The sequence below is a fragment of the Salvia hispanica genome, chromosome 6, assembly GCF_023119035.1.
Source record: "Salvia hispanica cultivar TCC Black 2014 chromosome 6, UniMelb_Shisp_WGS_1.0, whole genome shotgun sequence".
Lineage (NCBI taxonomy): Eukaryota > Viridiplantae > Streptophyta > Magnoliopsida > Lamiales > Lamiaceae > Salvia > Salvia hispanica.
Genome location: NC_062970.1, coordinates 44,631,128 through 44,649,603, shown reverse-complemented (window position 1 = coordinate 44,649,603; position 18,476 = coordinate 44,631,128). Strand labels below are relative to the sequence as shown.

At 39.1% G+C, this 18,476-nt stretch overlaps 3 protein-coding genes and 1 non-coding gene across 5 annotated transcripts; all 4 read right to left on the bottom strand.

Moving 5' to 3' along the window:
• Nucleotides 1-260: 260 nt before the first annotated feature.
• Nucleotides 261-2,202, bottom strand: LOC125194233 (putative late blight resistance protein homolog R1B-13). 2 transcript variants are annotated; one of them, XM_048092345.1, is made up of 2 exons: nt 455-2,202; nt 261-322 (listed from the first exon to the last, which is right to left on the bottom strand). In XM_048092345.1, exon 1 carries the CDS (start codon nt 1,304-1,306, stop codon nt 488-490), a length of 819 nt encoding a protein of 272 aa, XP_047948302.1. In that variant the 5' UTR covers nt 1,307-2,202; the 3' UTR covers nt 261-322; nt 455-487. The 2 variants fall into 2 exon arrangements, with proteins under 2 accessions (XP_047948302.1, XP_047948301.1); XM_048092344.1 differs by having other exon boundaries at nt 261-359; nt 455-2,199.
• Nucleotides 1,443-3,125, bottom strand: LOC125195462 (putative late blight resistance protein homolog R1B-17). Its single transcript, XM_048093609.1, has one exon. The coding sequence runs from the start codon at nt 3,123-3,125 to the stop codon at nt 1,443-1,445; it is 1,683 nt and encodes a 560-aa protein (XP_047949566.1).
• Nucleotides 3,126-7,782: 4,657 nt separating this feature from the next.
• LOC125194231 (putative late blight resistance protein homolog R1B-14) lies at nt 7,783-10,958 on the bottom strand. The gene is made up of 2 exons (XM_048092342.1): nt 8,281-10,958; nt 7,783-8,146 (listed from the first exon to the last, which is right to left on the bottom strand). The coding sequence occupies exon 1, from the start codon at nt 9,611-9,613 to the stop codon at nt 8,282-8,284; it is 1,332 nt and encodes a 443-aa protein (XP_047948299.1). The 5' UTR covers nt 9,614-10,958; the 3' UTR covers nt 7,783-8,146; nt 8,281.
• A 6,366-nt stretch (nt 10,959-17,324) lies between these two features.
• Nucleotides 17,325-17,427, bottom strand: LOC125197562. Its single transcript, XR_007172102.1, has one exon. It is a non-coding gene; the product is annotated as a U6 spliceosomal RNA (small nuclear RNA).
• Nucleotides 17,428-18,476: the final 1,049 nt, after the last annotated feature.

Genomic DNA, 18,476 nt, shown 5'->3' with positions numbered 1-18,476 from the left:
TTGATCATGAATAGTTAGCTGACACATTAGCTGACATTTAAACAAAGAGCGAACCACAATCACTTGATCGCCGGAGCTTTGCAGAGAGGGAAAAACTTCTGGCCGCGGACAAGCTTGGAGAGATCTTGCGGCGGTGAGAGGCATATGGGAAGAGGGGAAGAGAGTCAGTCTGAGTCAGGCAAGGTCACTTCATCTTCAAAGTTCAAGGGGCAAGATCTCATCAGTAACTCCTTCGTGTGCACCAACTTCATTCATTGTCCTTTGCTTTTCTTCCATGCTCCATGGCCACCATAATATTACTTCAGATTGAAGAGCACCGGTCCTATGCACATCCCGAAATAAAATATGACTCAAATAACCTAGGACGAATGGAGAAATTAATAATTTAACAGTTAAACTAAAACACAATAAATCTGAAATGAAGGTTGAAAGAAAGTTGAGTGGAATAGAAGACCTTGAGATGCAAGGAGCAGATGAATGGATGTTATTAGCAACTGAGGAGATGCAGTGACAGATTAGTACTGCTGGTCAGACCCTCTTCGTGAACCTCGTTCTTAAAGCTCTCCATTGTTTCCTCGTCACCACGAAAATATACAGTAAGTCGAAGGCTCTCATTACCAAGCTCCTCTTGTTCCGCCAATCTTCTCATTGCGGAAATGCTCGAAGATGCGCTGCAACATCTCAAATAAATATGTTCGAGCGTTGCTATTTCTCCTATTCCTGAAGGGAGCTCAATCAATTTACACAAATCTTCTAGACGAAGATATTCTAGGACTGGAAAATGGGAGCTGTCAGCATTCCAACAAACTAAATCACCACAACGATCAATAATCAAGGTTTTCAAGTGACAGAATTTGCCCTCAACAGGCGTCCAAACAGATCCAATGACTGAATTTTGAATCAGTGAAAGCTTTTCAAGATTAGGCAATGATCCAACCATCATTGTCAACTCTTCCCAATCGACACCACAATTAATTAAAAGCAGCACCCGAAGAGAACTTGGGAAAGTGAGGCTCGTAGCAAACTCACACCACTTGGAATTGCCATCGAACGCCAATGCTAGGTTTTGCAGCTGATGGAAGCAGACAAGATTGTGGGGACAATAATACCAACTTACTTCATCACAATAGGATAACTCTAGTTGTCTCACATTGGGGATTCTCTTGCAAACCTCTTCACTAAGCCTGAAATTCTCCACTTTCGAAAGTGTGTTTAGATTTCTCATAACCATGCGATTTGCTTCATCCACAGGAAGAGGATCAATGAGACAAATCATGTCGACCTCAATCTGCCTAAGCTGTAGCATCTCCCAAATCACATAAGGTGCAATTACTTTTGATTGATTTGGTACATAAATTGTTAATATTTGCAGATTCCAAAGCAATGATATTGACGAGGGAAGATAATAAAGAATCCGGCGAGGGATATAAACAAGACTCACATTAAGATACCCTCAAGTTTACTTGCTGAAAAATAGACTCACTTATGAATGTCGTAGCAACGTTACTCAACGTTTTCAACAATTTCAAGTCATTCAGCTTGTTTATACCGTGACGACCTCCATTGCATATCAGACAACGGACTGGGGCATCCGTGGTTATTGTTTCACGATTCACCTTTCCACTGGATAATACCCGATGCTCCCTAATTATGCTTCGTGAAGTTTCAACCACTGATAAAAACTCCTCTTTCTTGGCAGTTTGTAGGCACAATTCTCTTACTATATCATGTACTCTAAATATATATAAGTCTCTCTTATGGTCCAAGCTATCCATTAATATGAGATTTCTCATATGAAGATCCCATAAATAATCCGCTGCAACCTCTTCCAATATGCGATTATCAAAATGTTCTATACATCCTTCAGCGATCCAAAGTTTAAGAACAACCTGCCCGTAAATCGCTTCATCTTCTGGAAATGCTCCAAGGAGTAGGAAACATGGCTTTAGATGAGCAGGCAAGTACCGATAACTCAAAGATAATACATTCAAGCATTGCTCATCAATCCCTGAAGTATACAAAATTGATTGTGCAACATTCTCCCAGTAGTCTAGATCCGCTGGGGACTTCCTGAGATGGCCTCCGACAACAATAATTGCTAGGGGAAGTCCTTTGCACCGTGCAACTATCTTCTTTGCAGTCTCCTCCAACTCAGGAGGGCAACCTTGTTGCTCTGCAAACGCATTTTGACAAAATAGATGCCAACTATTGGCCTCATCCAGAAAACTCATTGCAACACAATAATCTCCCAAGTGATAAGCTACATCTGCAAGCCTAGTAGTCACCACAACTCGGCTTCCATTGTTTGTATCTGGAAACAAGGATTTCACATGCATATCATCCCAGGCTTTGCGGTTCCACATATCATCAAGAACAATCAAATACCTTTGTCCGAATAAACACTTGTATAACTTTTCTCGCATCTCATCAACAGTTCCACTAGTGGATCGTCTCAGACAAGACAAGAGTTGTGACAAGATTTTGTGAATGCTATACTCTTGAGATATTGTTGCCCAGAGGCAAACATCAAAGTGTTGCACTATACATGGATGCTGAAATGCATTTATTGAAAGAGTAGTCTTACCGATTCCCCCCATGCCTTGGATGGGGATGACTCGTCGACTCAAGGGACCTCTGATGAGCAGATGCAGAAGTTGAAGTAAGATATCTTCTAATCCAACCGTGGAAGAGGTCAGAAGAGGCGTTGACTGTGTGGATGATGATGATGATGATGGATATGTGGACGGCTCTAACAATCCACTTTGCAAACTCACGATTGATGCCTTTCTCCTCATGTAATCCATACCTCTGGTTGCTTTGTGCAGATCCAGCAGGAAACGAGATGATCGCGTCTTTCCACAACGGATATGATGCACCATATGTGCTTTGAACACATCTTCTGCCATTTGAGCTGCGCGTGCAATTCGCATCTCTAAAGCTTCTGCTGTTTCTCTTCTGGCACCATGCGAATTGTCGTAGCTTTCCATGAAATCGATCAGGAAAGAAACATTATCTGAAAGGGATTCAATTTGTTCTTTCTGAAAGGGAAATGTATGGTTGGGGTGATTGTCGATAAGGAGTATATTATTTTGGAGAGAAACTAGAGCTGCGAAAGCTGCAGCCATGATCTCAGATTTCTGGTCTTTTTCGAGGAAAGATTATCAGAAGCTGGCCGGTTTATTTGATGAGATTACAAAATGACAGTAGCATAGCTTGTTTAGCAAATAAGTAGTCAATTATGAACCACTAATTATTTCATATCCATCCATCTCATGTTTAGCAGGTTTCTTTCTCCCATGTTTTGAACTACGTTGGACTTCTTGACCCGGATTGACCCACCAAAATCTACTTTTCAAATGGAATTGCGATGATTTGTAATCCACTCAATGGGAAAGAACGATGAGATGAATATTATTTGAAGGGCAAAGTAGTCATTACATTTGACCTAAAATTTTGGACCCTTTCATTTGTTCTAATTTTTTTTTTCTCGTATATTAAGTGTGTGACCTTTTAGTCTCCAATATATTATTTTGATATATTTTAGTTCCAAACAAGAACAAACGTAAAAGACCAAAAAAGTTAAAAACTTCATTAATTTTTTCTATCAACTTTCTCTTACAATTTTTTTAAATAACTTAATCCACTTAATATGGACGATGGGAGTATTTTTAAAATTACATCGTTGTTCTAAAGGCTCATACATTGAACAACTTTAACCAATTTTTAAGCCCAACATAAAATATTTGAATTAATTTAAAAGGAACTTCAAGTTGTAATCCAATTTTTTTGGGAAACTCATCTTTGAAAGATGCGTATCTTTTTTCTTTTGTTTTTGAGTTGTCGAAAAAGTATAATAATATGATTCCAATTATTGATTCCACTTAGCCGGCAGGTCACTGTCAATTAGGCTTTTAGACCGATTTGATAGCACAAATTATTTTTGCTTTTGGCCCGTTAGAATACAAATAATTTCATTTGTTTCAGATCAATAATTTAATGGACTCTATTCATGCGGGCCTCATTTTGTCAGTGTAACTGATTTAATAAAATAACCATTTTAATAAACATAAGAATTAGGTACTGATATTCTAAAAAAATTGCTGATATTTTCTGAAACATACTCGCATATAACATAATTTTGTTAATATATTAAGAGTAGAGTAGAAATATCACACAAATTATTAAGCATGTTTGTCTACATATTTATTACTCATATCCACATAAAATAACCACATTTTGTCTTTTTGGATGTCTCTGTAAAATAATTTCATTTCAACAGTTATTTTATATATTATTTATTTATTCTCTTTCTCTTTTATATTATCAATCTCATTAAAATTCGTGCAGTTCAAACGGTGGACTTTTTTTCTGTAGACAGAGAAAGTATTATATATATATATATACAAATAATATGCCATATTAAGATAGAGAGTGAAGTCATTTTCGCAGTAGTGATGTTGCTCTTCACATGGCTTTCGAGGCGACCCGGCAACCACCTCGTCTACTATCTGAATCCGATCCTCAGTAGGTCGGATCCGAAAGAGCGTTTCCGGGTCAGCCACAACCCGTTAGCTTGGATTAAGGAGGCCGTCTCCTCCACTGAGGCTGATGTCATCAGACATTTCGGCATCACTGATATTTCGCAATTGATTGTCCCATTTATTTGTATTTAGAGGAAATTGTGTATGACGTGGAAGGCTAAATCCATTATTTATTTGCCATTTTGTATACATATCAAAAGCCTTTAATTTTAGTAGGGCCTCCGTCTCAAAAAGTTCGTCACTTATTTTCATTTATGTCCATTCTATAAAATTTGTCACATTTAACTTTTTATCATTTTGGTTTCCAAATAATCACACATAATATTTCCTCGAATCTAAATCAATTGAATAGTAAACAACATAACATAATGATAATATAATTCATTATTTTAAAATTCCGAGACCAACCGAACTTCATGATTTTTGTGGCAATTTTCCCAAAAACTTTATTAAGAAAAAAATCAGAAAAGAAGTTTCAAATAAACTATCAGTGTCATCTAGTAATAATTGTTGCATGATACTACATAACACTTAATTCTACTTAGCTTACTTCCAATTTATAGACAAGATCTTCTAACATTCATGGTTCATGAAAAAATGAAAATAGTGGCACGTGGAGATAATGAAACTCAACTTTAACAATCTTTCATTTTTGCCTTTCTTCACAAATACACCAAACGATCCATATTATTTACGGAAAATTGAATTATTTCATTAATTCTAGTCGTGCGACTCCTGTCTAATAAATAAAAACATGAAATGTACAAAATCGTAAGAATTGTTGAAACAGTAGTTAATGGTACAATAAAATTAATTCGTGCTGTTTAAAGAATTATACTCATAAGACCAATAAAGCTAAGGTTTGCCAAATTCAACGAAAGTGCTAATTCAACGATCTTAAATAAGACATGGAAATGGAAATCCATAAATTTCATATTTTGCTCTAGATCATTTAATTCCTCGGTATTTATTAGCTTGTGAAGTACTCCCTCCGTCCCCCAAAGTTTGTCCCAATTTGATCTGGCACGGGTTTTAAAAAATTGTTTGACTTTATATTAATTGGAATTGTGTAGTGGAATAAGGGTCCCACATTGAGAAGATTGAGAGATGTATTTAATGTCTATTTTTAGAAAGATTCCAATTGGGACAAACTTTATGGGACGGACAAAAATGGTAAATTGGGACAAAATTTGGAGGACAGATGAAGTAGTACACTAATTATTATAGTAGCAGTCATTTTTTTGTTTAGACTCGGATGTACTAAAAACTAATCAGTGGCAAGTGAAGCGAGCAGGCCATGAAAATATACACTAGTTCAAGTTCTATTTTTCATCGATGCAAGATATTGAATTTTTTAATTTTTTTGTCTATCAGCGCATCACTGGTCTAGTAAATAACAGAACGGCAGCCCTCGGTTATGGCCATTTGTGGTAGCCACGTATTGGTATCTTTCGTTGCATACAAACTCCTATGGCGAGCATACAAATATGTGGCTGACATGAGGGCCGAAGCCCTCATATCGCCCCATTTGAAGAATGAACAATTTGCTGCCCTTGTCCGAGACATGCCTGCCCCCGAAGAAGGCCAAACTCGAATGGAACAAGTCCATTCCTATTTCATGGGAATCTATCCAGACACATACTACAAGTCCATGGTTCTCTTCTCACAGAAAACACAAAGGTAAATTAGCGTGCATGTGTTGGCCTGGTGATAGAGTGCATATATTGTAACTTGTGTCCCAGTAAATTCTGAGAGGGGCAGAAGGATGCGGCTGCCCTCGAGTGAGAAATATATTGTTTTAGTACTATTAATTTCGCTCCTCCAAAATTGTATCCTGGATCTGTCACTGAACGCTTTCATCTCAGGCCAACAAAATTTATAAAGAGTTGGAACGATACAGAGAGAAGCTTAAGGGTGCAGAGGCCGGAGGAATGAGGCCGACTACTAGAACCGGCTTCATGGGGCTTATAGGTCAAAAGGTGGATGCAATAGAGTACTACGATAACATGATAAGAGAGCTAGTACCAAAGCTAGAATCCGAGCAGAAGGTGACCCTCAGAGACAAACACCTCTCCGCAGCTATCGTTTTCTTCACCAGCAGGGCTGCAGCAGCCGCGGCCACGCAGAGCCTACACGACACCATGGTGGATCATTGGACCGTATGTGGTGGAGGCCCACGAGCCACGCCAGCTGCTATGGAGCAACCTGTCCAAGAACTTCTACGAGAGAGTGATACGGCAGTATCTCATCTACTCCACAGTGTTGGCCACCATCATCTTCTAAATAGGACGTTGGCAGTTCCAGGAGATCTGAAGTATGGGAAAAGATTCCCTGATGATATGCTGATTCTTACCATCGTCCTATGCTATTCGGTCATGGCGCCCATGATTCTTCTCTTTGGAGTTATGTATTTCGCTTTGGGATTTCTCGTTAAATCATACTCCCTTCGTCCATAAATAAATGCTCCAATTTGCCTCTGCACGAATTTTAAAAAATAAAACAAACAGAAAAAAGTTACTAGTAGTGAATTTTAACTTGATTGTTTTGTCACTACTTTACATTTTTTAGTATAAGACAATTGACGTGTGAATATCTCAATAATATTGTATGTATCAACAGGTGCTCAGAGTGTACGTGCCCTCGTACAAGAGTTATGGGCGGATGTGACCGCACATGTACAACCGCATCATGGCGACGTTGATCCTGTTTCAGGTGACGATGGTGTGCTACTTGAGCGCGAAAAGGTTCGTCTACACTCTGTTTGTAGCGCTGCTTCGTATCTTGAGCCTCCTCTTCGCCTTTGTCTGCACGACAAAGTATTGTCGATTCTTCAATGTTGCATGCCGGGAGCTCAAGGAGCCTCCCGACATGGAAGGCGTGTTCAGGTCGTACGTCCCGCCCTGTCTAGGACAAGATGAGGATGGCGAGTTCAGGTCGTACGTCCGCGGCTGTTCAGGTCGTGTTCAGGTCGTACGTCCGCGGCTGGCGAGGAGGATCAGTTTGACGATGGTCTGTCTCGGCCAATTTCTGTGGCTTGATCCGTGAAATGTTAATCATCGTATGCGTCATATTTTTCCTCCACTAGGTTTGTTGTTGCACTCAGTTTCCTAACTTTATGTATCAAATCTAAATTATATAATCCCTTTGTTCCTTATAAATTCCCCACTCATTATGAATTTTAAAAAATACTCCTTCGGTCTTATAATAGGAGTCATATTTGTCATGAAAAAAGTAATGAGTTGAAAATATTAGTGGAATATGCGGTGAATAGTTACACATGAAAATCTATACATCTCAACATAAGCTAACATTCAAACAAAGAGTGAAATCACTATCAAATGATCGCCTGGGCTTTTGCCGAGGTCGCAGAAGATCTGGCCGGGGACAAGCCACCGACCACCGTATGCAATCGGGTGAAATTGTAAACATATTGTGGCGTCGTTGCGGCAGCATATGGGAAGAGAGGAAGAGAGTTGGTCAGGCAAAGTCACGTCATCTTCAAGGGGCGATATCTCAACAGTAACTCCTTCATGTCCAGCAACTTCATTTACACTCATCATTGTCCTTTGCTCCATAATATTGCTTTAGATTGCAGAGCACGGGTCCTAGGCACGGCCCAAATGAAATACAACGACTTAAATAACTTGGGACAAATGGAATAAGTAATTATTTTATAAATTAACTAAAACACAATAAATTTGAAACGAAGGGTGAAAGAAAGTTAAGTGGAATAGAAGACCTTAGATGCAAGGAGCATATGAATGGATGTTATTAGGAACTGAGGAGATGCAGTGACAGATTAGTACTGCTGGTGAGACCCTCTTCTTGAACCTCTCCATTGTTTCCCCGTCACCCCGAAAATATACAGCAAGTCGAAGGCTTTCATTAGCAAGCTCCTCTTGCTCCGCCAATGTTCTCATTGCTGAAATGGTCGAAGATGCACTACAAAATCTCAAAGCAATATATTTGAGCGTTCCTATTTCTCCTATGCCTGAAGGGAACTCAATCAATTTAGACAACCTTAGACGAAGACTTTCTAAGACTGGAAAATGGGAGTTGTCAGCATTCCAACTAACTAAATCACAACCATAAATATTCAAGGTTTTCAAGTGACAAAACTTGCCCTCAATGGGGTTCCAAACAGATCCAATGACTGAATTTGGTAACAATGAAAGCATTTGAAGATGGGGTAACGATCCAACCATCATTGTCAACTCTTCCCAGTCTACACCACAACCACTTAAACACAGCGACCGGAGAGAACTTGGGAAAGTGAGGCACGTAGCAAACTCACGCCACTTGGAATCGCCATCGAACTGCAATGCTAGGTATTGCAGCTGATGGAAGTAGCAAAGATTGTGGGGACAGTAATACCAACTTTCTTCATCACATGAATAGGATAAATGCAGTTCTCTGACATTGGGAATTCTCCTGTAAACCTCTTCACTAAGCCTGAAATTCTCCACTTCGAAAAGTGTGTATAGATTTCTCATAACCATGCGTGTTGCTTTATCCACAGGAAGAGGATCAATGAGACAAATCATGTTGACCTCTATCTTCCTAAGCTGTACCATCTCCCAAACCCCATAAGGTGCAATTACTTTTGATTTATTTGGTACATAAATTGTTAATATTTGCAGATTCCAAAGCAATGATATCGACGAAGGAAGATAATAAAGAGACCGGCGAGGGATATAAACAAGACTCACATTAAGATACCGCAAGTTAACCTGTTGAAAAATAGACTCACTTATGAATGTCGTAGCAACGTTACTCAACGTTCTCAGCAGTTTCAAGCCATTCAGATTGTTTATACCGTAATGGCCACCGTTGCATATCAGACAACGGACTGGGGCATTCGAGGTTATTGTTTCACGATTCACCTCTCCATTGATTAAAACCCGACGCTCCCTAGTTATGCCTCCTGAAGTTTCAAACACTGATAAAAACTCTTCTTTCTTGGCAGTCTGTAGGCACAATTCTCTAACTAGATCATGTACTTTAAATGCGTATACATCTCCCTTATAGTCCCAACTACCCACTAAAATGAGATTTCTCATAAAGAGATCCATTAAATAAAACAATGCAACCTCTTCCAATATGTGATTATCAAAATGCTCTATACATCCTTCAGCGATCCAAAGTTTAAGAACATTCTGCGCGTTAATCTTTTCATCTTATGGAAATGCTCCAAGGAGTAGGAAACAAGGCTTTAGATGAGCAGGCAAGTATCGATAACTCAAAGATAACACATTCAAGCAATGCTCATCGTTCCCTGTAGAATACAAAATTGATTGTGCAACATTTTCCCAGTACGCAAGAGCTGTTGGGGACTTCCTGAGATGGCCTCCGACAACAACAATTGCTAGGGGAAGTCCCTTGCACCGTGCAACTATCTTCTTTGCAGTCTCCTCCAACTCAGGAGAGCAACATCCTTGCTGCTTTGCAAATGCATTTTGACAAAATAGATGCCAACTATTGTCCTCATCCAGAAAACTCATTGCAATACGATTACCATTATCGCCTAAGCGATAAGCTACATTTGCAAGCCTAGTAGTCACCACAACTCGACTTCCATTGTTGGTATCCGGAAACAAGGATGTTACATTCATATCATCCCAGGCTTTGAGGTTCCACATATCATCTAGAACAATCAAATACCTTAGCCCGAATAAACTCTTGTACAACCTTTCTCGCACCACATCAACAGTTCCACTAGTGGATCCTGTCATACAAGACGAGTTGTGCCAACACTTTCTGAATGCTAAACTCTTGAAATATTGTTGCCCAAAGGCAAACATCAAAGTGTTGCACTATACATTGATGTTGAAATGCATTTAAGGCAAGAGTAGTCTTACCAATTCCACCCATGCCTTAAGTGGGGATGACTCGCCGACTCAAGGGACCTCTGGTGAGCAGATGCAGAAGTTGAAGTAAGATATCATCAAATCCAACCATTAAAGAGGTGAGAAGAGGCGTTGATTGGGCTGTTGTTGATGAATGTGTGGGCGGCTCCAACATTCCACTTCGCACTCTCACGTTTAATGTCTTTGTCCTTATGTAATCCATTCTTTGTGTTACTTTTCTCCTCATGTAATCCATTTTTTGGGTTGCTTTGTGCATATCCAGCAGGAAACGAGATGGTTGAGTGTTTCCACAACGGATCTGATCCACCATGTGTGCTTCGATCACATCTTTTGCCACTTGAGCTGCACACGCAATTCACATCTCTAAAGCTTCTGCTGTTTCTCTTGTGGATCCATGAGAATTGTCGTAGCTTTTCATGAAATTGATAAGGAAAGAAACATTATCTGAAAGGGAATAAATTAGTTCTTTCTCAAAGGAAAAGGTATGGTTGGGGTGATTGTCGATAAGGAGTATATTGTTTTGGAGAGAAACTAGAGCTGAGAAAGCTGCTGCCATGGATGGATAAGTTCGAGATTGTGAAGCTTGTTTTTGATGAGATTTTATTGTGACCTCTGCATAGCTTGTAGTATATCATATAGTCAATTATGAACCACTAATTTCATATCCATCCATCCATCTCACTCTAGTATGGATATGGAGTGATTAGCAGGTTTCTCCCAAGTTTTGTACTCCACTCCACTGCGTTGGACTTCTTGACCATGGATCTCATAAAAATACAACAAAACAAATACTCCATGACAGTCAGTGTTTTAAAAAACGGACCAGACCGGCACCCTGCCGGTTGGACCGATTTTTTCAGCGATTTTTTCAGTTGTAAGGCATTTTTTCAAAAATTGTTCCCGAAGGGAATCAAACTCCATACCTATCAGAGTGAAGCCCAACCCCTACGCCAGTGTACCACTTAGAATTATTATGATATAACCATAACCTTAATTATACTTAATTAGTAAAATGTCGCTTATTTAATATTTAATTATTTATTTCAGTAAACTAATTAATAATATTGTCTATTATTTTTTTAAACCAACTAATTAATTCTAATATATTGTGGATAAGTTATTTACTAATCTTTAACACTAGTATTTTATCATTCACTAAATTTTAATATTGACATAGATTATGTATAAGTTTTAATATTTTAAGTAAATATTAAATTTTTATTATACTAATCATCAACTAAGTTCAATAACATATTATTATTAACTAAAATTTAATGTTATAATTATAGATTTTGATTAAAATTCAATATATATTATTATAAATTTGTATGTAATTATATAATATATATTTAATTATATATGCTACAGTAAAACGGTTCGACCAGTTGAACCGTGAACCAGTAGCTCCGCCGGATTACTTACCTGACATTGACGGCGGTACTACCTACCAATACGTTAACTGCAACAATACCCACCCCTACAAAACGTGGGTGAAGAAGAATTATTAACCTTCGTGTTCCACTTTAGAAATCCATTTCGTAATCCTAACTATTCAATTCCAATCTTTTCTAAATAAAATAGTGGAAGTGGATCGTATTCATTTTTTTGTTTCTTTCACTATAAGTACTCCCTCCGTTCCACAGTAATGGAGACTTTCTTTTCGGCACGGAGATTAAGAAAAATTATGTTATGTGAGTTTGTTAGAAATAAAAGGGTCAGCAGAATGGTTCATTCTTATTCAATATATCAACAATGTAGAGTTTACATGATTATATAGCCTAGGATATTCTATACATGGTAAACCTAGATTACACTAAATAAATGTGAAATATTCTCCCATATCAATTCCTGATCTCCCATATCAATTCCTGATTTTGTGCAATATCTTCTAACACTCCCCCTCAAGCTATGTAACGGGGTTGCCGATACTTAGCTTGCCAAGTACTTCTCGAAACGACTTCGAGTTCACCGCCTTTGTTAAGATGTCTGCCAGTTGATCTTCGGACTTGACATAGGGCATCTCCACCACCTTAGCCTCCAAATTCTCCTTTATGAAATGTCGGTCTACTTCCACATGTTTGGTTCTGTCATGTTGCACCGGGTTTTCAGAAATACTAATGGCTACCTTGTTGTCACAGAATAATCGACAAGGTAGCGTAGAGCGGAGATTCAACATCGTCATCAGCCTCCGTAGCCATAATATCTCTGTTAATCCGCTCTTAATTCCTCTGAACTCTGCCTCCGCACTTGAAAGTGCTACTACTTTCTGTTTCTTACTCCTCCACGTTACAAGATTCCCTCCAACAAAGGCAAAGTATCCTGCGGTTGATTTCCTATCATTCGGATTTCCTGCCCAGTCAGCATTAGTAAAACCATGTATCTCCATGTGTCCGTGTTTCTCAAACATGAGCCCATGCTCGGTTGTTCCCTTCAAGTATCGCACAATTCTTAGCACACCCTCCCAGTGCTATCCTTGTGGCGCATGCATGAACTGACTCACCACTCCTACTGCGTATGCAATGTCTGGTCTTGTATGAGAGAGGTAGATAAGCTTTCCAACAAGCCTTTGGTATCTCCCCCTGTCGGTCGGTTCTCAATCTTCCTTAATTTGCCGTGATTTTGCATCATAGAGGTATCTGCGGGTTTGCAATCTAGCATCCCAATTTCTGCCAATAGATCGAGTATATACTTCCTCTGGTTTATGAAGATCCCCCTCTTTGATATCAGTACTTCAACTCCTAAGAAATACTTGAGGAGGCCTAGATCCTTCATCTCAAATTCCTGGAATAAGTTCTTTCTGAGTTCTGTCATTTCTTCCTCATCATCTCCTGTAATGATCATGTCATCTACATAAATAATTAGGCACGTGATCTTTCCTTCCTTCTTCTTGAGGAATAGAGTAGGGCTGGGGAAAAATATCGAAAAAATGATATATCGCTCGTATCATATTGAAAAATATCGAAAAATTATCGAATTTTCGATACGATACGATATCGTATCGTAAGTTTTCGATACGATAACGATATGAATTTCCTTATATCGCGATATATCGTTTTATATCAAATTTTTGCTCCATGGGAAACTTCCCTTTCACCCATGTATTGTTCTTCATAAGTTCCTTATCTCGTTAGCATGGTTTCCCTCAATTTCTATTTTATGCTTTGATTGTGGGATCTCTTCTTCTTCGTATAGTCCCAAAAGCTCGTGCCATCTTGGTAGTTTTCCCTTTCAAAATCGCTACTCCATCGGTTTTTCCCCACCTCTCGGGGAATTTTTGGGGGAAATTTCCCCCTTGTAATTCGATGGGGAAGTATAAATTTCCGATCTCCGTCAATAGTGTTATTCTCCTGGGGAGCTAGACCGGGGTCAAAATTGGACTTTAAAGTGTCTTTGGGGGGATTCCCTGGGATTTTTCGGGGGGGGATCACATGGGGGCGGATGAGATGGCTTTTTTGAAGAGCCCTGCTCGGGGGTAGTACAAGGTTGGGTGGTTCCTATTTGGGAAGGGGCAATGGCCCCCCCACTTAGGTAGTCCATAACTTGGAACCTCCCCCCCCGACTACTAAGGTGGGTGTGGTAAAAGAATTCGGTTTCCAAAATTCGTTGGGGTTTGGTGATTTTTTTGGGTTTTGGGGGGTAAGGGGGATATCAATAGTGTAGGGGTTTAAATTTCCCTTAGTCACATAAAATAGAAAAGCCTCGAGATAACGGAACATATAGGCGGTTTTAAGAGGAGAGTGGGGGAAATCTAATGCCCCGATCCCATAACATTAATCAAATCCCCCCCCCTTTTTTAATATATGCTTTGGTCTCCTAAAATCAAAGAAAATCATTTCTATCGGTTGTCATGGTATTATTTTTAAATAAAAAACCCAACCCTTTGAATCTCTCTCGATAAATCTTGAACATGGTATCGGGGAAATTAAGGGTGAAAATGTTTTTTAGACCAAAATTTGGATAAATTTGTAATTTGGGACTTTTGGGGTTATTCGTTTATAAAACCCCGGGGTCCCAGATAACATGAAATGGGGCCCTTTTAATATTTTTAATTGGATGGGGTCAATTGCATAAAAAAAACTTATAATTAGGGTTTGGTTTTCCCAAACCCATACCCCGGCGGGGCCGTCGATTCCCCTTCTCGCAAAATTGTCGGGTCCCGGCCCTGCCCCCGGCCCCGCCCGGGGACCCCCTCGGACTCCGGCCCCTCCGGGCTCCCCCTCGTTTCTCCCTAAACTCCTTCACCCTTAACGACCTTTCCCGGGCAGTCGATCTCAACTTTGTCATTCCTCCCCCCATTGGGGAGCCCAAAGGGGGAAATCTCCTTTTGCTTTTTTCTTCCCCAAAAGGGGAAAAACCCTAGTTTTGACGTATCGGGGGATTTCCGGGCGCCGGGGGCGGTGGACGTGGTGGGGCGGGGCCTCCCCGGGCGGCGTTGGCTCGGGCGGCGAAACCATGTCGATCTCCCCCCCCAAATGGACGGTTTCCCCCGATGGCTTCTCCCAGGTGATAGAGCCGGTGGCATGATTGACGTCCCCCTGCCTCCCTTCCCATCCGTAAAAATCGATGTTGATCCACAGCCCGTGAATCTTTCGGTAATACGTTTCTGGGTCAAGGTTCCCTTGTCTAATGTTTATTGCTTGTTCTTCCAGATCGATATGATCTGCTTTGCTCTCGAAAGTCACCATTAAGCTGTCCCATAGCGCTTTGGATGTTTGGTGGTGTGCGAAATCGGTGATGATGTCTTTTTCAATATTGTCGACGATCCACGAGAACACCACCAAGTCGTTCTCCTCCCACACATCGAACCCTTTGCTTCCAGGCTCCGGGGGCTCGTTCTTGATGTATGAGTAGGCTCCTCGGCCTCCAATCTTAACTTTGATCAACCAAGACCAAAGGGGGTAGTTTCTGCCATTTAATTTGAATGCAACAGTGATAGTTTTGCTATTCCTCAGGCTTATTATTTGTTCTGGATCGGCTTTTGTGTCCTCTGTATCTGACATTTTTGGTTGTAGGAACTGTTTTCTGGGCTTGATTTGATCGGGAAAAGGGTCGAGAAAAGGGTATTACTGGCTGTGATGAAGGTTTTCTCAGCCAAGATCGATCTGCTTTGAGGCCATATTAGAAATAAAAGGGTCGGCAGAATGATTCATTCTTATTCAATATATCAACAATGTAGAGTTTACATGATGATATAGCCTAGGATATTCTATACATGGTAAACCTAGATTACACTAAATAAATGTGAAATATTCTCCCATATCAATTCCTGATCTCCCATAAAATTCCTGATTTTGTGCAATATCTTCTAACAGAGTTAAATAAAGATAGAATAAAGTTAAAAATAAAAAAAGTAGAATAATTGGAATAATAGAAACGGAAATGAAATAATAGCATTGAGGAAGAATAATATAGTTGGGCCTTTGAGGAAGAATAATACGTTAACAGATTTAAGAATTGATGAAACAACAAATAACGATACAATAAAATTAATTCGTTTAGTTCAAAGAATTATACTCCATATCGACCATTAAAAGTTTTCCAAATTCAGAAAAAAATTATATTTCAACCCACCCAAACTCGTATATTAGGTACCCAATACCCGGCTATATTTCAATGAAGTCGCGCAATGCTAAACCACGCATGAAATACAGTCTGACTAGAATTAATTCTTTGTCTTTTAAGTTATTTTGACTTCTATATTTCTTAATTAAGTTATATTAGTATCATATTTAAATTTTATGTATAAATATGTATGTCCTTATTAATATTACATTTTACTAGTTACATAATGTTAATTTTTATATAAAAATAGATATTATAAATTTATAACAATTAAATTTGTTATTTAATTTTAAAAAATGATGTGATGCATAAAATTTATTTGTTAGCAACCAATATATGGAAAAAGGCTATTTCATTAATTGTCAATAGTAGTAATTACACATGAATGGAAATCCATACATTTCAACAAAAGAAAGACATTCAAACTAAGAGAGAATCACAATCACTTAATCGCCGGAGCTTTACAGAGGGGGCAGAAGTTTTCGCCGCAGACGAGCCACCGCCGTATGCAGTCGGGATGAAATTCGTGGCGGCAATCCAATGTAGTCACCGATCCCCGGTACAGATCATCGAGACATATGCAACAAACTTCTTCTTCATCTTGATTCGTGTCGTCGCAGCGACGTGTCCTGAAACCGGAGAGAACGTCGTCTTCGGACGAATCCACGTGGCCGCCGGATTGAGGCGACCAGAGCCTGACCACGACGTCGTAGCCTTGAAAGTGCAAGACCATAAGAGTAACTCCATCATGCGCCGCTGCTTCATCCCAACCGTACATCATCGTCGCGTACTCCTCTAACTCCTCCGCGCCCACTGGCCACCGTAAAATCGCTACCGGCTCAACTCAAGAGTATATGTCTGTTCCATCGCCATTGGTTTTGGTATGAAATTTGATAGAGAAAGAGAAGCTTTAGGGTTTTGAGAAGTGTGACGAATGGCGTGAGCTTTGAAGATATATATAAGTTGCTTTAGCTCAAATTAATATTTTGGGAAGAATATCTGATTTTGTGTTTCATTATGGAAATTTTAATGATTGAGACTCACATGGAAAAGTAACTTTTGTTTCGATAATTGAAATTGAAATTTGATTTTTCAGGTAGATTCTATCTGATGGAGATACTTTCCTTATTTATAATAATATTAAGAATAATTTATTCAAGTGTGACAATTTAATTGAAGGCCATATCTTACAAAACAAATTCTGAAATAAAAAATTGAAACTTTTTTAATATGGAAGGAAATTTACAATAGCCAAGTCAAGGAGAGAGAGAGGATATGTGTTGATTGAAGAGATTGCATATAACTAAATCATTGACATTACCATAACTGAAAGTGTTCTTTTAAATTCGTACTAAATTTTAGTTACTATTTCTCGATTTATGCGTGTCATCCTTGCGTAGGGGCCATGCTAATCTTCTCTGTATCGTTCCAATTTTATCGGATGTCCCCGAAGGGACATAAATTTTAGTTACTAAGTGGCGTCTTTTACTCAATTTTGACCTTTTGGGATAATTGGCGTCTCCACTATTATTGACATGGTGGATGATGCTTTGTTGTTTAGTTGGGTTTGGGTTTGGATTTGTTAATGTCAAAGTCGATATAATTTTACTTATTTATTATATCAAGATCAATTTAATCAAACCGTCAACTTATCTTAAGGCCATAATGCCATAGAGTAGTATTTATTCTACTAAAACAAATTATAACTACATAGTGTTTTATGTTTTATTTTTAATAATCATATTTATTCAAAAATTAAACTACTTTCCAATTCCATGAAACATAGAAATTGTATGAAAATATACGCAAGAATAACGGAGAGCTAGGATTTTGATATTGAAAGTTTAAGTAAAAGAGACGCGGTAAGGATCCTTTATATTTTTCCTCTTTCATTTTTTACATAATTTGATTAATCTATAGAGTATTGTTGGATAAAAACATGACTTTGATCAAAGCGCATATAATTGTATACATACCTCAACAAATCCAAGAATCGATGAAACAATAACATTGAATCGTTTATTAGTTCAATGAATTACTATTACGTAGAGCAATAAAAGTTGCCAAATACATTAAAAAAAAAAAGTTACTATTAATTCATCAATTGATACTAAGAGAGTCGAGCATTAAGTGAAGCGGCTCCTTGATTGCTGTAGCTTTGCAGAGTGGGCATAAGTTCTTGCCGCGGACGAGCCACCTCCGTATGCAGTCCGGATGAAACTCGTGCCCGCAATCCAAACTAGTCACCGATCCTCGGTACAAATCATCGAGGCATATGCTACAAACTTGTCGTAGACGGTCGTCGGTGTTGGTAACGGTCCAGACGCGGATATGCAAACCGTAGCAATTGGGAAGAAAGGAAGAGAAGCCGGGAGGAGGGGTGGCTTGAAAAGGCAAGATCTCAACGGTAGTTCCTTCATGTTGGGCTAATTCATTAAACCACGTCGCTGTCGTTTCGTATTCCTCCATGCTCCATGGCCACCATAAAATTGTTTCTGATTCAAGA

What these genes read in the sequence shown, in the direction of transcription:
- LOC125194233 (XM_048092345.1), bottom strand. Translation starts at nt 1,306, where the DNA reads ATGCTACAGCTTAGGCAGATTGAGGTCGACATGATTTGTCTCATTGAT.
- LOC125195462 (XM_048093609.1), bottom strand. Translation starts at nt 3,125, where the DNA reads ATGGCTGCAGCTTTCGCAGCTCTAGTTTCTCTCCAAAATAATATACTC.
- LOC125194231 (XM_048092342.1), bottom strand. Translation starts at nt 9,613, where the DNA reads ATGGATCTCTTTATGAGAAATCTCATTTTAGTGGGTAGTTGGGACTAT.